Here is a 21,197-nt window from a genome sequence, read left to right on the forward strand (position 1 = left end):
ATGTCTATTACATTCATAAACAGACAAAATAATCATGACTATCAAAGAAATATCCTTGAATTATTTAAAGGTAAACCTTCAGAGAATTATACTAGTGATTACATTACTTCTCAGACTGTCTTCCTACTACAAAGCTTATAATCCCTTGGAACTCTTATAAGTTTTCTCCAGTTCATTAATTTTCTTTCGTTAGATAAACAAATTGTTTTCTTTACTCAGAGATTTCTCACACCTTGAGCAATTCCCATTTTGTAGGAACCACCCCAGTGTCAGCGTCTGTCTAACTCCAGTGTAGCATGGAGGTTCTCCCAGTGGCTTCCAGCAAAACAGGCCTTCCACACCCTGATTCCAGTTCTTCTCTTCTGTACACAGAATGAACCTAGCACATCTTTAAATGAAAGGAACAAGAGGAAGCTACTTCTCATAGCTATGTCTGCTCTGGCCAGTGTATCTCGGGGAGGAAACTCATTGCTAATAATGAGGAGAAAAGCAATTTTTGAAAAGTTACTTGTCTTTTAGTAAGTAATGATTGTATAAATAGATATGAAACCTATTGCAATGAACTTATTCATAATTCTTCAAATATTTTGACATTCATTAAAAATGCTTCTATTTTGACTATGCTAGTAAAATGAAAATTATTCATTTCTTTATGTGAAAATAAGACTTTACTTGGTAGGAAGGAATGCCAGGAATTAATTTCATAGAGAAGAAACAGTCTTAAAGTGAGGAAAGGTGAAATTTTTGGTAACTTAGGAGTAGGTTGGTTTAAGGCAGCCTGACTTTGGGGATCATAAAACACAAAAGAGTTACCTAACATGGTTCCATTAGTGGAGCTAGAAGAAAGGCTAGTAAACCTCCTCAATATTTGAAGAAGTAGTTTAAGTAGGTAACAGAAAAGATGAGATTTCAAAGATACTAAAGCCATAGGCATTGCAGTTCCCCCTGATGAAATGACAGAAGGACTACTGGGTACTCAGAGGCAGAAGTCTTTTATTATCAAATACTTTGGTATCTGGAAAAGGTTTCCTTTAATCTCAGAGTAACCAGGAGAATATAAATGTCATAAAGTATAATTTACAATGCAAAATGTCTTGGTCAGCATGGCAGTATGACTATAACTCCACCACTCAAGAAATGAAGGCAGGAGACTGCTTGAGTCACCATGGGACCCAATCTCAAAAAACATCCTTTGTTTGTTTTTGTTTTTTGAGACAGGGTTTCTCTGTAATACTTTGGAGCCTTTCCTAGAACTCGCTCTGTAGACCAGGTTGGCTTCAAATTCACAGAGATCTGCCTGCCTCTGTCTTCTGAATGCTGGGATTCAAGACGTTCACCACCACTGCCTGGTGGCTCTAAAGTTCTTAATGGCTCAGATTATCAGAAGACTAAACCTAATATCCTATTATTAACCTATTATTTAGAAGACTAAACCTATTATCTGCTACAGCACTGAAAAAGATGATGCACATAACTGGTTAGAGTCTTGAGATTAATACAGTCAAGTTTCTTACCTCATTTGGCTTGAGATGTTCTTTACAACTTCTGAATTGATCATGAATAAGAAATAAAGGAACGCAAAGATATTTCTACTCCATATATATATATATATATATATATATATATATATATATATATATATATATTATTTATTTTTTTATAACAAAGTCCATTTAAATGAAAACAGACAATATTTGGGAATTTGGGCATTGTTCTTTCCAAACTACTTCCTGCTGGTAAGGGGCGCTGTCATGGGGGATTCGAAGAAGATGCAGAAATCCTGGCTGTAGTTTGCAAGGCTGCTTTGTCCAGCTGTTTTGAATGTAGGATCACTTGGTGCTCTGTTTCAGGCAGTCTGGCTTGATAAAACCACATTAGTCTGGAAGGAATCCACATCTTTTCATTTTCTGTGGAAACAAAAATAGAAATCCTTTTCCCCAGTAACTTGTCCTTCAACTTAAATTTTGGAGTCAAAGAGTTTTTTTTTTTTAATTTATTATTTTACATGTCGACATAGTACCCTCTCCCTCCCTCCTACCCTCCCACCCTCACTCACTCACTTTTACCCTATCTGCCCTCTCACATGCACCCTAGCCACCCTCCCCTCCCATCCCCCCACCAGAATTCCATATGTAGAGGAATGCCATCCAGTTGGGGTCTTGTAGATCTGACAGGTCATGTGAAGTAGGGACTAGGGCATCTTCCCTGTCCATAGGTTGAGGCAGTTATCCCTCCATGGGGGATGTGTTCCCAACGTCCTTTTGTGCACCAGAGATACATCTTGGCTCCATTGTCTGAGGTCCCTTGGACTGCTCAGTCCTTCTGGCTGAGACCCATATTCAGGGGGGCCTGAGTCAGTCCCATGCTGGCTTCCCAGCTATCAGTCTGGGGGCCCCTTAGCTCCTCCTTGTTCAGGTCAGCTGTCTCTATGTGTTTCTGTAGCCTGGTCTTGTCCTCTCCATCTGCATCTGGAGTCTAGCTCGACTCAGTGATTATGTATGGGTGTTTGCTCCTGTTTCCAACAGGTATTGGATGAGGGCTCCATGGATAAGTTAGTTGCTGATCTCACTATCTGGGAAGAACATTTATGGTAGCCTTTCCACGGATGCTCAAATTGTTAGTTGGCAGCAGTCTTGTAGTTCTCTAAAACTTTGTGTTCAATTTTATCTTCAAACCAATATTGGCTCCCTCTTTTATGCTCTCTCTCTCTCTCTCTCTCTCTCTCTCTCTCTCTCTCTCTCTCTCTCTCTCCTGTCTTCTATTCCTAACCGGGCTCAGTCTTCCTGGTCGCACATGTTTTCCTTTCTTCCCCTTCGTTTTCTCCAACTTCTCTCTCCATTCAATGCCCCACCCAACTTCCCCTGTTCTATGGGGGACTTGTCCCTTCCTGCTTCTGTGAGGGACTTTATATGAATCTCTTAGAGTACACCTTGTAACCTACTTCCTCGGTGGCATGAATTATAGGCTGGTGTTCCTTTGCTCTAGGTCTAAAATCCATATATGAGTGAGTATATACCATGTTCCTCTTTTTGTGAATGGGTTACCTCATTCAGGATGGTTTCTTCAAGTGCCATCCACTTGCCTGCGAATTTCAAGATACCATTATTTTTTTCTGCAGAGTAGTATTCCATTATGTAGATGTGCCACATCTTCATTATCCATTCTTCAATTGAGGGGCATCTAGGTTGCTTCTAGGTTCTTGTTATTACAAATAATGCTGCAATGAACCTAGTTGAACAGATGTCTTTGTTGCATGGATGTGGAACATTTGGGTATAGGCCTAAGAGGGGGATTGCTGGGTCCTGTGGTAAACTAATTCCCATTTTCCTGAGGAATTGCCATACTGATCTCCAAAATGGCTGTACAAGTTTGCACTCCCACCAGCAGTGGAGGAGTGTTCCCCTTTCTTCACATCCTCTCCAGCATGAGTTGTCATTGGTGTTTCTAATTTTAGCCATTCTGGCAGGAGTAAGATGGTATCTCAAAGTTGTTTTGATTTGCATTTCCCTGATAGCTAAGGATGTTGAGCACTTTCTTAAATGTCTTTCAGCATTTTTGAAATTCCTCTATTGAGAATTCTTTCTTCAGTCCTGTACCCCATTTTTAATAGGGTTATTTGTTGTTTTGTTGACTAGTTTCTTGAGTTCTTTGTATATTTTGGAGAACACTCCTTTGTCAGATGTAGGATTGGTGAAAATCTTTTCCCAGTCTGTGGGCTGCCATTTGGTCTTGTCCACTCTGTCCTTTGCCTTACAGAAGCTTATAAGTTTGAAGAGGTCCCATTTATTAATTGTTGCTCTCAGTGTCTGTGCCCCTGGAGTAATGTTCAGGAAGTGGTCTCCTATACCAATTTGTTCAAGGGTACCTCCTACTTTCTCTTCTAACAGGTTCCATGTGGCTGGATTGATGTTGAGGTCTTTGATCAATTGGACTTGAGTTTTGTGTGTGGTGATAGACATGGGTCTATCTGCAGTCTTCTACAAACCCTCATCCAATTGTGCCAGCACCATTTGTTAAAGATGCTGTCCTTGCCCCATTGCATAATTTTAGCTGTTCTATAGAAAATCAGGTGTTCATAGGTGTGAGGGTTAATATCAGGATTTTCAATTCAATTCCATTGGTCTACCTGTCTATTTTTGTGCCAATACCAGGCTGTTTTCAGAACTATAGCTCTGTAGTAGAGCTTAAAGTCAGGGATGGTGATGCCTCCTGAAGTTCTTTTATTGTATAGGGTTGTTTTGGCTATCCTGGGTCTTTTGTTTCTCCATATAAAGTTGATTATTATCCTTTCAAGGTCAGTGGATAATTGTGGTGGGATTTTAATGGGGATTGCATTGAATCTGTAGATTGCTTTTGGCAAGATTGCCATTTTTACTATGTTTATCCTATCTATCCAAGAGCATGCATGGGAGATCTTTCCATTTTCTGGTATCTTCTTTAATTTCTTTCTTTAGTGCCACAAAGTTCTTATTATATAGGTCTTTTACTTGTTTGGTAAGCGTTACACCAAGATACTTTATGTTGCTTGTGGCTATTGTAAAGGGTGATGTTTCTCTGATTTCTTTCTCGGCCTCCTTGTTGTCTGAATGAAGCAGGATTACTGATATTTTTGAGTTTCTCTAGTATCCTGTTAGTTTTCTGAAGGTGTTTATCTGCTGTAGGAGTTCCCTGGTAGAGTTTATTTGGTCATTTATGTAAGCTATCATATCATCTGCAAATAGAGACAGTTTGACTTCTTCCTTTCCAATTTGGATTCCCTTGACATCCTTTTGTTGTCTTATAGCTTTAGCTAGAACTTCAAGTACAATATTGAAGAGATATGGAGAGAGAGGGCAGCCTTGTCTTGTTCCTGATTACAGAGGAATTGGCTTAAGTTTCTCTCCATTCAGATTGATGTTGGCAGTTGGTTTGCTGTATATTGCTCTTATTATATTTAGTTATGTTCCTCTTATCCCTGATCTGTCCAAGACCTTTATCATGAAAGGGCGTTGAATTTTGTCAAAGGCTTTTTCAGCATCTAGGGAGATAATCATATGTTTTTTTTCCAATTTCTTTATATGGTGGATCACCTTGATAGATTTTCGTATGTTAAACCATCCCTGAAACCGAGGGATGAACCCTACTTGGTCATGGTGGATGATTTCTCTGATGTATTCTTGAATTCGGTTTGCCAGTATTTTATTGAGTATTTTTGCATCAATGTTCATCAGGGATATTGGTCTGTAGTATTTTCTCTTATTTGTGTCTTTGTGAGACTTGGGTACCAAGGTTATTGTGGCCTCATAAAAAGAGTTTGGCAGTGAACCTTCTGTTTCTATTTTGTGGAATAGTTTGAGGAGTAGTGGTATTAGTTCTTCCCTGAATGTCTGGTAGAATTCTGCACTGAATCTTTCTGACCCTTGGCTTTTTTTGGTTGAAAGGCTTTCGATGCCTGCTTCTATTTCATTGCAGGTTATAGGTCTATTTAAGTTGTTTGTCTGTTCTTGATTTAATTTTGCTAAGTGATAGTAATCAAGAAATATGTCCATTTCCTTTGAATTTTCAATTTTTGTGGAATACAGGTTTTCAAAGTATGACCTGAAAATTGTCTGGATTTCCTCTGTGTCCATTGTTATGTTCCCCTTTTCATTTCTGATTTTGTTAATTTGCATGTTCTCTCTCTGCTTTTTCATTAATTTGGATAAAGGTTTGTCTATCTTGTTGATTTTCTCAAAAAACCAACTCTTTGTTGCATTGATTATTTCTATTGTTTTCCTGGTTTCTATTTTGTTGATTTCAGCCCTCAAGTTGATTATTTCCTAGTGTCCACTCCTACTGGGTGAGTTTGCTTCTCTCTGTTCTAAGGTTTTCAGTTGTGCTGTTAATTCTCTTATGTGACTATCGTCTGTTTTCTTCATATGGGCACTTAGTGCAATGAACTTCCCTTGTAGCACTGCTTTCAAGGTGTCCCATAAGTTTGGGTATGTTGTGTCCTCATTCTCGTTGAATATTAGAAAATCCTTAATTTCTTTCTTTATTTCTTCTTTGACCCAGGTGTGGTGCAATTGTACATTGCTCAGTATTCATGAGTTTGCAGGTTTTCTGCTATGTGTGTTGTTGTTGAATTGCAATTTTAAAGCATGGTGGTCTGATAAGGTACAGGGGACTATTCCTATTCTCTTGTATCTGTTGAGGTTTGTTATGCCACCTAGTATGTGGTTGATTTTAGAGAAGGTTCCATGTGGAGCAGAGAAGAGGGTATATTCTTTTGTGTTTGGATGGAATGTTCTATAGATGTCTGTTAAATCCACTCGAGACATAACTTCTGTTAATTCTTTTGTTTCTTTATTGAGTTTCTGATTTGTGGTCCTGTCTAGTGTTGAGAGTGGTGTATTGAAGTCTCCCAGTATTAGTGTGTGAGGTTTTATATGGGCTTTGAGTTTTAGTAGCACTTCTTTTACAAATGTGGGTGCCTTTGTATTAGGGGCATAGATGTTCATAACTGAGACTTTTAGTTGATGGATGTCTCCTGTGATGAATACAAAATGACCGTCTTCATCTCTTTTGATTAATTTTGGTTTGAAGTCTAACTTGTTAGATATTAGGATAGCCATGCCTGCTTGATTCTTGGTTCCATTTGATTGGAAAATCTTTTCCCAACCCTTTACCTTGAGGTAATGTCTATCTTTGATGCTTAGGTGTGTTTTCTGTATTCAACGGAAGGGTGTATTCTGTCTTCCTATCCATTCTGTTAGCCTGTATATTTTTATAGGTGAGTTAAGACCATTAATGTTGAGGGTGAGTATGGACCATTGATTGTTGATGCTTGTTAGTTTTAGGTTTATTGTTGGCAGTGGTATTGTGAATATATTTGTTCTGCTTTACCCTTGGTTTCTGGTGTATTTGGATTATCTGTTGCCTACATTATTGTGGGCATACTTATCTTCCTTGGGTTGGAGTTTTCCTTCCAATACTTTCTGTAGGGCTGGATTTGTAGATACGTATTGGGTAAATCTGGTTTTGTCATTAAATATCTTGTTTTCTCCATCTATAGTGATTGAGAGTTTTGCTGGCTATAGTAGACTAGGCTGGCATCCGTGGTTTCTTAATATTTGTAGACCATCTATCCAGGACCTTCTGGCCTTGAGGGTTTCTATGGAGAAGTCAGGTGTAATTTTGATAGGTCTGCCTTTATATGTTACCTGTCCTTTCTCCTTCGCTGCTCTTAATATTCTTTCTTTATTCTTTATGCTAGGTGTTTTGATTATTATATGTCGAGGGGTCTTTTTTCTTTGGTCCAGCCTATTTGGTGTTTGGTATATTTCTTGTACTTTCATGGGCATGTCTTTCTTCAGATTGGCAATGTTTTCCTTGATGATTTTGTTGAATATGTTTTTGGCACCTTTGAGCTGGGCTTCCTCACCTTCCTCTATGCCTATTATTCTTAGGTTTGGCCTTTTCACGGTGTCCCACATTTCCTGGATGTTTTGTGTTATGGATTTGTTGGATTTATGATTTTCTTTGGTCGATGAATCTATTTCTTCTAGTTTATCTTCTGCGCCTGAGATTCTCTCTTCCATCTCTTGAATTCTGTTGGCTATGCTTGCATCTGTAGTTCCCAGGTTTTTTTCCCCCCAGTTTTTCTATTTCCAGCATTCCTTTGGTTTGAGTTGCCTTTATTTTCTCTATTTCAGTTTTCAAGTCTTGAACCATTTCCTTCACCTGCTTAATTGTTTTTCCCCCATTGGCTTTCTGTACTTCTAGTAGGTGTTGGTGCGCTCTCCCCCTCTCTTGTATGGGTCAGAGGTTCAATATCTGTAGCTCTATAGAAGGTCTCTCCACAGACAGGGACCCAGGGATGGGGTCAGGGATGAAGATCCAGTAGAAGATGCCTGCAGAAACTCAGTGTTCCTGCAGAGATAGGTGGGTTTCTGGGAGGGACCCAGGACTCCAGCAGAGGACTGGAAGTGGTGTCAGAGACCAAGCAGGTGGAAATTACGAGTGGTCTCATATGGATAGGCAGGTCTCCTTGTTCAGAATTGCTCCGAGAAGTCCCCCTAAGTAGTGTGGACTCAAGCCAATGGCTCTAGCTAATGGCTGGTGGAAGAGGACAAAAGCTGGGCTGGTACTTGGGATGTTTCTGCACATGTAGTAGGATCTCAGTGGGAACTGGCACTATCTGCCTGAGGCCTCTTTCTTTAGCAGAGGCCCTGCTTTGGGGGTCAAGGGACTCCTTATATATCCTTATGATAAGGTGAACTTACGTTTTGATAAACTGTTTATACTTTCTATAAATTCTGTGGTTGAAACAAATTCATCTCTGCCTATTTTTTTTCATGTTAAAGCTCTTCTAGAGTGTTCCTACTTCAGATGTTGTCTCCTGGTGGGATATTTTAAAAGCTACTCCATGTTAGGGAAGGGATGAAAAGAAAGTTGGATCAAAATTTAAATGCTCATAGCTAGAAAAGTGATAGGATGGTACCTGCTCCAAATCTTCAATAAAAAGACATTGTTAATGAAAAAATGTAATAAATTAAAGGATTTTCGAATAGGAATATATGACAGAAACATACTTAATATTTAATGGACTGATAGACAAATATTATAGAAGAGCTTCACAAGATCTTTGTGGGGTTATAGAAAATCACTTTCACAAACTATGTTTGTGTTGGAAAAAAGTATTGCCTAGAAAGATTGATGGGACATGGAGGTTAGTGTTCCACAAACTATCCTATCTTTTCTTTTAAGTGTTATTGAATCAAACCTTAGTCACTGAATTTCTCCTCTTGGGAGTGACAGACATACAAGAATTGAACCCTGTTCTCTTTGTCATATTCCTTACCATGTACTTTATCAATGTGGCTGGGAATGGAGCCATCCTGATGATCATCATCTTTGATTCAAGACTCCACTCACCTATGTATTTTTTCCTGGGAAACCTAGCATGTCTATATATCTGCTACTCCACCGTGACAGTGCCGAAGATGCTGGAGAACTTCCTCTCTACCAGCGAAGCAATCTCCTTTCTGGGATGCATAACTCAGCTTCATTTCTTCCATTTCCTGGGTAGCACAGAGGCCTTGCTGCTGACAGTGATGGCATTTGATCGCTTCATAGCTATCTGCAAACCACTCCACTATCCCTTCATCATGAATCGTCAAATCTGTATCCAGATGGCTGTTGCCATTTGGGCCATTCCTTTTCTCCATGCTCTGCTTCATTCCATAATGACATCTTGTTTGAACTTTTGTGGTTTCAACCATATTCATCATTTCTTCTGTGATGTTAAGCCATTATTGGAGTTGGCCTGTGGAAACACTAAACTCAATAGGCGGCTGCTTAATACTCTCACGGGGACCATTGCCATTGGTCTCTTCTTTCTGACATTTCTCTCCTATTTCTACATTATCACCTACCTGTTTCTCAAGACCCGTTCTTGCAGCATGCTCCATAAGGTACTGTCTACTTGTGCCTCTCACTTCATGGTTGTTATTATTTTCTATGCTCCTGTTCTCTACATCTATATTAGTCCTGCCTCAGGGAGCTCCCTGGAGGAGGACAGGATCATTGCTGTCATGTACACTGTGGTCACTCCTGCACTCAATCCACTAATATACTCTCTAAGGAACAAGGAAGTGGGGGTGCTTTTAACAGGAAAATCAGAACACAGCTTTGACTTGAAGAATACTGTGAATTCTTCTGAAATACTTTAACAAGAAATTAATGTAAATGCTGAAGTGTAAAATCAGTTGATTCTGCAATTGTTTATGATATGTATAACAGAAATGACCAAGTAAAAGAATAAACATATAAAAATATGACTCAATTATATGTAAAATTACAATCCATATAAAATATATAAAAGGAAAATTAGAATAAACCAGGTACAAACCAGTATGGAAATATGTCTGAATTGCCCATGTTTTGAATAGATGAATATTAATATATACATTTATCTGTAAGTCTATTTTAATTTAACATCCTATAATATGATCAATAAAACCACTTTAGAAGGCAGTACTTGGAATTGAACCCAATGCTTCACACATGCTATGCCTATGCTTTACTGCTGAACTATCTCCCTAACACTCTTCTCCTCCTCCTTCTTCTTCTCTCCCTTCCCTCCTTCCCTCCCTCCTCCCCTCCCCTCCCCTCCCTCCCTCTCCCTTCTCTCTCTTTGAGATAGGGTTTCACTAAATTTTCCAGGCTGACCTGGAACTGACTATAGTCTAGGAATGCTTTGAATTGCTCTTTTCCTGGTCAGTCTCTCAAGTTTCTGGGGATACAGCTCTTGTCACTGGACCTATCTATGATCAAGAAAGTTATAATTCTTGGAACTGGATGGGTCAGATAAGAACAAAGTATAATAATATATGCATATGAAGAAATCAAAATAAAATACATTACTTGTACACTCTGAAATGTTATGATAATTTAATATTTTGAAGTGTTTTATGTAATTGCTGTCCAACTAGAAACATAAAGTTCAATTTGATGTGGAGTTTGGATAAATTTAAAAAGCATGTTCTAATTTCACATTTTTGAAATGGAAAGGTAATTAAGTAAATGAGATAAGTAACAGAGAGAACTGTAAAATGGTAGATGTCAAGTAATTTCCTGCATATTCACAAATCTGAAGCACAGCATCAAGTGTTGGCCCTCGGGGAGCGGTGGACCTGGTGCACAGAAATGGAAGAACAGTAGGCAAACAGAAAGAACAGACAGCAAATAGATCGAGAAATGTTGAACTAAGGTCTGTAAGAGAAATAACAGACTCCAGCATAGAATGGTAATCAAAATGATGGAAAGGGGCACATTTCTCTTGGCCAGTGGGATTTTAAGCAAAAGACAAAAGAGAAACCTCCATAGGGCTCCACAAGTGCACTATCTAACACTTTAAAAACCTAGTTTAACATGGGAAATCGCTAATCCATTTGGAAAGAATATGCAACACAGCAGGGCTACAGCCCTTCCTAGCTTGCTCACTGGTGTTATAGAGGTGTTCACTTTGAGAAGTCTTATAGTGAAACTATTGGCCAGGGGAAGCAAAAGCCCCTGTATTTTTCAATCTAACCTCCAAATTCCTCCAGAGGTCTTTGGATTCTCTCTACTCACTAAGTTACAGTTCTTAAAATCATGGTGGGCCAAAAAAACTGTCTGTGGTTGGCTTCAATTCACAGATAAAGTTGTTATGTGGTTATAAGTGCAGACTATGCTGCAGCAGGAAGCTGAGGGTAGTTACATTTGCCAACAGCAGATCAGCTTTTGGAAGGAAGAGAACAAGCAGCTGTGTGGTACTGTTTGTGCAGTGTGTAGGGTGATGACTGAGAAAGGCACTGAGTGATTGTGAATTTCCTGGTGATGCCTGTAAGACTACTAAAGGTGAACCATTACATCCCATCCCTTGTAAACATGCCACCAAACACATCATTTTAAACCATAACATCCCACCCTAGCCTCTGAAATCTCACATTCATTTCATAATGCAAAAACACCATTTTGGGGCCTTTGAGGGTCAAAAATCAGGCCACTGGCATGAATACGTGATTTTTGGGTAATGGCACTGTTTTGAGAGGCTGTGGAAACTTTGGGAAGTAGATTGTAGTTTGAGGAAGTAAGTTGACAATCACTCCAGTTCCCATTGTTCCCTCTTTCTGCTTTCTGTGACCATGAGGTAAGAACATACTTCATGCTATAACATAATGGGACAAAGTCAGCCAGAAGCTAACCAAGCAATATTGCACAAAGAATACAGGATATCTCAAGTACATTACAGACCATGCATATAGTACCCTTGGGACTGCTAATCACAGCTCTCCCTGGGGGAAAATGTCACACTTCCAGGAACTGAATCCTAACTCCTTCAAGACACTGACCCAAGCCCCAGACTGAATCTTGCCAAGTCTGTCCCTGGGCAAGAATCAGTGCTCACTTTGTCCTTTCATCGAGGCTTTGGACTGGCCTGGCTTCCAACATTTTAAACTCTGCATATAATTCAGTAGCTTATACACAGCTCATTGTTTTCCTTTCCAACCTAGTATTCAAGTACCTAACTCATTGTGTTTATGGTTCATTGTTTCCCTAGGATGCCTCCCATGCCATGCTAAATGTGTATCAAGTAAGAGTTACAGTTCTTCCTGTTAATCTCAGATAAATTTGATTCTTGAATTAAGTCATGTTTGTAAGAGGATGGAAGAAACAGAATAATTACTGGAACTTCACAGTTCCATCAGGTGCTTATATGTTCTCAGAAGACAGAGTAGAACATGATCTTGGGAATGCACCAGCTCTTCTCTATGCTACCAATCTCTGAATATCTTTACTACAGAGAAAAAGGGACTTTCACTCATTTCACAAATTGTCTTGATGGTTCCTATTGGCTAAATATGATTCCTAACTGACATCAATGAATGATACACCATAGATCCACTTATGAATTGTGAAACTCATCATCAAATATGGTTAAATATGAATGAGAAATAATTTGGAGAATGAACCAAGAATTCTCATTTACATAGAATTAGGTTTGTAATTCTGTCATAATCTAAGGGTAGGTGATTAATAAGTAGGACAAATATTTGAATCTGTATTTATTTAGAAACATGCAATTTAAACTCATACATCAGTTAGAGTGGTTCTTTTTTTAAAACCAGGAGATATTATGGTCACATGTACACTATTCCTTAGTCAAGAAGATACATCAATGACTAGAAATAGACAATGAGTTTTAAATATCCTATTTCACATCTGAATCATGCTCAATATTTTACAGCTGTTTAATTAGTGACTTTATCCTTCAAATACAGCAACAGGCAAATTTCTCAATGGAAATTTATAAATTTTCCACTAATGAGTAACTCTGGGAGCTGACTCTCAAGAAAGATTTATTCTATAGGCAAACCTTTTTTGATCCCAAGAGAGGTAATACAAATAATGCTAGGCTTCCAGCCTCCATCATCTACTTTTGTATATGTTCTCAGGATTGCAGGCAAAGGGCAAGGTGCTCTCTAGTCTGGGAACATTGGATAGAGTGGTTGTTTCTGAGTTTATCACTTATGAGTGGATATTATCAATGTCAGAAGGTAAGAGTGAAATGTGGTATTTTATGGAGTAAAATAAACTCATATTTAAGACTGGAACATAGAAAGTGTAGTATAGGACACCATTCTATTTGTATGTTAGTTTCCAAAGTTGCATGTAAAGTTGCATGTAAATAACTCCACTTAAAAGAAAACATCTTTCACAGTAAAATTGTTCCTATGAAGAGAAGGTATTATATATACACATAACACACACACACACACGATACATATACTTGACACACACACATATATACATCTATGTCATCTATCTATCTACCTATCTATCATCTATCAATCATCATCTATTTCACTATATCATCTAGATTTGAGGAAAGAAGGCTGAATTGAAAACTTGAACAGAGTGACTTGCTTGCAGATGTTTGAAGTATGAAACTGGAAATAGAAAAGAATCACAAAAATTAACTTAAAAGAAATTTAAAACAGGAGGAAAAACCAGATAAGGAGACCGAGGATGAGTCAGAGAGATTACTAGAAACCAGGAGAGTGTTATGGGTAACTTGGAAGTCAGAAAAAGAAAGGGTCTGAAGTAAAGAGGATTTTCAATTGACCTATCTTTTTGAGAAATCAAGTAATAATGACTGAAATTTAAAACTGGTATTGATGAGTATTATTTGGGGAAATACAAGCAAGTATAAGTACTTGCTTTAAGAGGGTTCAAAAAAGCATGAAGGTAAAACTATTGGATTAGAAAATTACTAGTGATTGAGATGGAAGTTTTCAGATGAATATGTCATAAGAAATAGAAAAACAAGGCAATAGCTCTATAAGGCAAAGCACTCATCACATATTACCATAACCATAGATGCTCAACTTGTTTTCAGATAACCTCGGTACTCAATCTCGGTTGCTCTGAGATCTGCCATGATCTATATATTTTATAGATAAATAGGTTTGAGATGAATACAGTAGCAGTGAGATTGTTTAACATGGGAGAGTGACAGCATGAGAGGAACATCACTGACTGATGAAGAGAAGGATTGCACATAAGAAATAAGAGTAGACTTCACCTTGTAGGAGAATAACCTAATTCCTAGTACAAATGGAAATGGAATATGTGGGAAAGTAAGTGACTCAGGTATGATTGACAGAACACTCTGCAACTTTTAAATTCAGTACAGCTAACTTGCAGCATTAGCATGTTGGAAACACAGATTCTCATATCTTATCCCAGGTGTCCTCTGCCAGAATCTCTCTGGTGGAGTGTGACACCTGTGGCTTAATGGGGTTATTTGGTGTTCTGGTGACTAGTTTCTTGAGTTCTTTGTATATTTTGGAGATCTATGAATATAGTGAAATATCATTGGGAATCATCTTATTAATTTTTGTTTGTTTGTTTTTGTTTTGGCCAGACATGCTTGGTTCTATCATAGGTCTCTGGGCTATCCAGTTTCTGGTTCCATCCAGGCAGTGCTGGCTATGGATTCCATTTTGTGGTGTGGGCCTCAAGTTAAAGCAGACATTGGTTGGTCACTCCCACAAGTTCTGTGACAGCTTGCAGGAGGACAGATTGTACTTAGAACGTTTTGTTGCTGAGTTGTTGTCCATATTTCTCTTTCAGTATCATCTTGCACCAAAGAGACTAGAACATAGGGATGAAGTTTACATGTAGGCATAAGTTTAACCTCTCTACTTTCAATGAGATGTTTGGATGGGCAATGGGCCCTGCTGTCAGTTTTATGAAAGCAACCTCTGTCCTGGCATCAGCTTGGGTTGTTTGGGGAATTGCCACCAGATGTCCTTGGCCAACAACTCAACCCTAGGCTTCCACTGGAAGTCTTGCCGAGCAATAAAAGAGTGGTAGTTCAGACTCCATATCCCTTATTACTAGGAGTTCTCTCTAGGGTCATCCTCATGGGTACCAGAAAGTTTCCACTGCACTAAGTTCCCACACTGATCCCTAAATGCCCCCAAATTCCAACCATCCCTGGACTTTCTCCTTTCATTCTCTTCCTACCCTATTCCCCCTGCTCCTGTCCTTGCCCACCCTCAGAACACCACAAAATCTACTCTGTTTCCCCTTCTAAGAGAGATATTTTTATCCCCCTACACTTCCATTCTTTACCCACCCTCTCTGGGTCTATGGATTGTACCTTATCATTTGCTTTAAAGTTAATATTCACCTATACGTGCATACATACTATATTTATCATTCTTGGTCTAGGTTACATTACTCCATAATTTTATTTTCTAGTTTCATGCATTTGCCTGAAAATATCATGATATCATGTTTTTTATAATGTGTATAATCTATTGTATAAATGTACACTGTCTTTATACATGTTTGGTCGAAGGAAAACTGATTTGTCTATTTGTTTGTTTTTCCAGTTTCTGGCTATTATGAATAATGCTGAAATGAACATGGTTGAGCAAGTGTGGTAGGATGGAGTGTCCTTTGGGCATATATGCTCAAGAGTGGTATAGCTGAGTCTTGAGGTAAATCTATCCCAATTTTCTGAGGAACAACATATTGATTTCTGTAGTGGCTGTACAAGTTTGGACGTCCACTAGCAATGAGGAGTGTTTCCTTGCCAGCATCAACTGTCATTTGTGTTACTTTTTCTACTTTTTCTTTTTTGATCTTATTTTGCATTACATTTGCTTCTCAGCCTATGTTACATCCAGACTTCAGTTTCCCCTCCCTCCTTTCTTCCCACCCCCTGTCCCCAGACCTACCCCTCCTCTGTTTTCCTTCAGCAAAAGGCAGGCCTCCCAGGGATATAAACCAAACAGGGCATTTCAAGCTACAATAAGACTAAGCACTTCCCTTCATATTAGGGCTGGATAAAGCAACCCAGTAGAGGGGAAAGGGTCCCAAAAGTAGGCAAAAGAATCAGAGACAGCTCCTACTGTTACGAGTTCAACAAGAAGACCAACCTACGCTACCAGAACATATACTACAGAGGGCTTAGGTCAGACCTTGCAGGCTCCATAATTATTGTTGGTTCAATTTCTGTGGGTCTCTCTGAGCCCAGATTAAGGATGTTCTTGTAGTGTTCATGACACCTCTGGTCCGTACAATTCTCCCCCACACTCATCTTCAGCAGGATTCCCCAAGCTTCACCTAATGTTTAGCTGTATATACCTAATTTAAACTGGATTACTTACATTTTTCTTTTTGGATATCTAGTTTCATTTTTTTTCTTTTTAATTTAGAATCTTGTTAACAATACTTTAGCATCATCAATAGAAAACAAAATAGAACACAACAAAAGAACCCCTGGCCATTTAGAAAATAATGTACTACCTGACCACTCCCAGGGAAAACACTTTCACTTGACTCTGCTGGCAAGCCCAGGTACACTCTGAACTCTAGAGTCTCCCTCTTGAATGGATGATGAGGCATTCAAGTAAAGGGGGAGGAAGAGTTATGGTCTGAGTTTGTGAGGTGGTGCATTGGAGGAGACTCAGGAACGGCCACAGCCCTCCAGTTCATCCAGCATCACATGGCTTTGGGATTATCCCCCACAGAGTTCTTTTGAGGAGCTGTGATGATACATCAGCCTCAAAAATTAGTGGTTATAAAACATTTCTTCCATATTAAAACAAACAACCAGACAGACAGACCACCTGATCCAGACGAACATGTTTTCATCGCCTCTCCAACTTCTTGTACTTGGCTTCCAGTTTCTTTGAATAAGCGTCCAGTTTGTAGGCTGCTTGCTCCAGAGCTGCCACCTGCTCCTCAATCATATTGATCTAGTCCAGACACGGCTGTAATCCAGCATATTTCTGGTTTAAGTCCTTTAGGTTTCTGCTGATGTTTATAGCAATATCTTTCATTTCAAGGTACTTCAAGCTTGTTAGCTTATTCATACTTTCGAGGAGTTTATAGTTTTCACTGGTAGCTGTCAGTTCCCCAGTCAAGTATGTATCCATTTTGCAGAACATGTCTCGGCAGAGCTCAGCTTTGGTTGGCTCCTTTGTTTCCTCAGCTGTCTCCATGGCAGCATCATCTTCATCTCAGTGCCCTGACACGGCAGGCAGGTGCACCCGCTCCTGCATCCGGACCCAGCCCCAGGACTAGCCGCTTCGTCTCCATCCACACCCGGTAGTACCTCTAGCCAGCTCCTCGCATTGCGTCACAGGGACGCCGTCCACCTGGATATCTAATTTCTTAAGTTCTTTATAATTTTGGAAATAAGCCCTTAATTGGACGTGGAGCTGGTGAAAACCTTTTACTAGTCTGTGGATTGCTGCTTTGTTCTATTGGCAGTGTCCTTTGCCTTACAGAAGCTTTTCGGTTTCACGAGGTCCTCTTTATTAATTGTTGATCTTAGTGCCTGTGCTGTTGGTGTTCCATTCAGAAAGTTGTCTCCTGTGCCAATGTGTTCAATGTTATTCTCCACTTTCCCTTCTATCAGGTTCAATGTGTCTGCTTTTATGTTGAGGTTTTTTGATCTACTCGACTTGAGTTTTGTTCAGGGTGATAGATATGGATCTATTTGTGTTCTTCTACATGCAGACTTCCAGTTTGACCAGCACTATTTGTTGAAGATACTTTATTTTTCCAGTGTGTGTTCCTGGCTTCTTTATTAAAAATTAGGTGTCCATAGATGTGTGGATTTATGTCTGGGCCTTCAATTTTATTTCATTGGTTATCATGTCTGAGAAAATTACCCATTTCTTTTATATTTTATATTTTCCATTTTGGTGGGGTATATATAGGTTTTGAAAGTATACTTTTATGAACCTCTGAATTTCCTCAGTGTCTGTCATTTTGTCCTCCTTTTTGTTTCTGATTTTGTTAATTTGGATATTCTCTCTGCATCTTTTACTTAATTTGGGTAGAGTTTGTGTATCTTGTTGTTCTGTTTCACTGATTCTTTGTATTGTTTTCTTTCAGCCCTTAGCTTGGTAATTTCTTGCCATCTGCTCCTCTTGGGGTATGATTACTTCTTTTTGCTTTAGAGTTTTCAGGTGGGCTGTCAAGTCCCTAGTATGAGAGTTTTCCATTTTTTAATGTATGCATTTAATACTGTGACCTCTTAGCACCATTTCCATTGTTCACAGTATTGAATTCCTACATAAAGAAATACATGCACCAATGTTTTCAAGTCATATTAGCAGGACAATTCCTGGAGGAAAAGTATTTCTTTCCTGAAATTAAAATAAAATGAACCACAGAAGAGGACAATGAGGTGCCTACTTCTGCCTCTAATCTCTGTTAGCCAATGTATCATTTCTTGAAAAGTTTTTCTTTCTTTTTTTATGACAAGCACTTTGAAGAGGAAAATCAGACTACTCTGCTCTATCATAATATAACCCATTTCCTTGTGAAGGGGACAAATATTAACTTAAATCTTACTAAATATTTAAACAAAATATATATGGTGACTTCCTTCATATCACAATTGTGATAATCTATGGAGGTGCAAGGTAGATCTTCCAATAGAAGAAGCATAAGAAGACATCCTAGGAAAGAAACTGAGATCATAAGGATGAACCCTATGTTTTGAAAGCATGTGTTATATCTAGAGTGATATAAAAGCTCAGTGAGGTACTGAGATGGTGGAAACTGAGTTGGACTGTGATAGAACTTTTGGTTGTCTTTTGGATTAGGTAAACACACCATGATTATACACTAGTGGTTTAAGGACAGCTACCAGAACACACACACACACACACACACACACACACACACACACACACACACACACCATCTTGCTGTGTGTTGCTCTTCATTGTCTTAGACTACACCAAAATGGGTTCTTCTATTTGACTTATCATTCAAAATAAATCTGTTTTTGTTATTTAGTTTGTAACATTATGCTAGCAATAGAAACTGACAAAGACATAAAATTGGTACTGAGAGTTGTGACTGTTACTGATTTCACATTGAATGTGGACAGTGGGGCATGATAGAGTTGGTAAGACATCCTCAAATCCAAATACTTAGAGCTGCAGAAGTCATACAAAGCCTTATACAGCCTCATAAATATAGTTACACAGATAATTGCTTGTAAGCAAATAAGTTATATGCTTTTGTTTTTTGAAGGAAATGTCTGGGCAGCACTGTGAATAACACATTAAAGTTACTGTAGAAAACAGCAGTACTCTCCTTGTCAGCTGGAGCTGTAACCAGAGTGATGACACTGTGGATGGTGATTTATTAAAATCCCATTGTGTGCAAACTCTCAGTTAAGTATTAAGATGCAAACTCTGCCTTCAAAAGAATCATAGTAAAAAATATTGACAAGTAAGTTGTTATTCTATCATGTAACACAAAGTTAAGTAGCACAGCTTTCACCCAGAGAATTCCAGGAAGCCTATTCCCATCAACACATTATCTTTATGTCTTCCTAGGGAGCCATTGTTAATGAACTCCAAGTCTTGTTCCCTCCCTTTCCTATTCTAGTTTCCATTGCTCAATTGGTGCTGTGAGGAAGACCCATTGCCAAAGGGACCAAGTCTTGGTTGATGCCCAGTCTTGCCTGCAGTGAGTGAACTGTCTTTACACCAATTTCTTCTTAAAACACAAGACTCAGAATGAACTGCAGCCAGGCTCCTGGCTTTATCCTCTTAGGACTGTCTAGAGATGGAGAGAAATGGCAGCCTCTCTTTAGCATCTTTGTAGCTCTCTACTTGCTGGGCCTCCTAGGGAACCTGCTACTTCTGTTAGCTATTGGTGCTGATATTAACCTCCACACCCCTATGTATTTCTTCCTCAGTCAGCTCTCCCTTGTGGATTTTTGTTTCATTACTACCACAACCCCCAAAATGCTGGAGGCTTTGTGGACTGGAAATGGATCAATCTCATTCTCCGGATGTCTGACTCAGTTGTATTTCTTTGCTGTTTTTGCAGACATGGATAACTTACTTCTGGCAGTCATGGCCATTGACCGCTATGCTGCTATCTGCCACCCACTGTACTATCCACTTCTAATGACTTCTTACAGATGTGTGGTTCTGGCTAGTGGGTCGTGGGGAGTAGCCCATTGTGTGTCTCTGGCCCATACCTTGTTGCTCTCCCAGTTATCTTTTCATAACAACCAAGAGATTCCTCATTTTTTCTGTGATTTTGGCCCTCTCTTACAGTTTTCCTGCTCCAATACCCACCTCAATGAGACACTGATGATAGCTTTGGCTGGGGTTTTAGGACTCAGTGCACTTCTCTGCATTGTAAGTTCTTATGGTTGCATTTTCTATGCTGTGGCTAGGGTCCCATCAGCACATGGGAAAAGGAAAGCCCTAGCCACATGCAGTTCCCACCTCTCTATGGTCCTCCTCTTCTATAGCACAGTTTTTGCCACATACTTGAAGCCCCCATCTAGTTCTCACTCATCTGGGGAGGTGGTAGCTGCTGTCATGTATACCCTTGTAACTCCCACTCTGAATCCCTTCATTTATAGTCTGAGAAATAAGGATGTTAACAGTTCATTGAGAAAGATCCTGAACATAAAGAACCCCCAAGACTAAGGATCATCACTCAGGAAGGATCACACCTCCCATCACTACCACCTATGGAAAATGAGTCAGTTAACACTATTGCTCATGGGAGAATACTAGCACTGCTATGGCTAATCTTCAGTGTTAACTCTACTGGTTTTGAAATCACCCAGAACACACATACCTGGGCATGTCTGTGAGAGTGTCTTTGGAGAGATTTCAGTGAAGAGAGAAGATCCATCCTGAATATGGGTGGCACTATCCATTCCATAGCATGATCCTGGACTGATTATAAAGAACAAAGAAAAGAATCCACCATACAGTCACTATTCATCTCTCTTTGCTTGTTATCCAGACACAATGCCACCTGCCACCCCATCCTCCTGCTGTAGGCCTTCCTCATCCTGATATACTGTGTCCTTTATACCATGACTAAAATGGAACTTTTGTCTCCTCTAAACTGCTTCTGTTAGGTGTTTTGTCCCAGTATCAAGAAAAGTAACAAATACAATGATCTGTTGGAAGTAACACTATGTTGTCCTCCCTAGTCTTTGTTTTCTTGCATTCATTTTCCTGAAGCATGAATATCCATTATAATCACTACAATTGTTTGGTAATTGTTAGTAACAATAATGGTTTAGTAACAATAGATCCCTAATATCCTTTCAGGCCTTACAGACTCTCTTGTTCTGAAAATCAGGTTAATTTAAATATTTCTACCTTTCTCTA

At 39.1% G+C, this 21,197-nt stretch overlaps 2 protein-coding genes across 2 annotated transcripts; both read left to right on the forward strand.

The window, feature by feature from the left end:
- On the forward strand, nt 1–9,655 carry LOC127224421 (olfactory receptor 12D2-like). Its single transcript, XM_051187466.1, is given in 3 exon segments — nt 1–70; nt 8,728–9,615; nt 9,618–9,655. Coding segments are annotated over 3 exon segments (996 nt in total).
- Nucleotides 9,656–19,568: 9,913 nt separating this feature from the next.
- On the forward strand, nt 19,569–20,498 carry LOC127224396 (olfactory receptor 1361). Its single transcript, XM_051187438.1, has one exon. It carries the CDS (start codon nt 19,569–19,571, stop codon nt 20,496–20,498), a length of 930 nt encoding a protein of 309 aa, XP_051043395.1.
- The last annotated feature ends 699 nt before the right edge of the window (nt 20,499–21,197 follow it).

This window comes from Phodopus roborovskii, unplaced genomic scaffold (assembly GCF_943737965.1).
Source record: "Phodopus roborovskii unplaced genomic scaffold, PHOROB, whole genome shotgun sequence".
Lineage (NCBI taxonomy): Eukaryota > Metazoa > Chordata > Mammalia > Rodentia > Cricetidae > Phodopus > Phodopus roborovskii.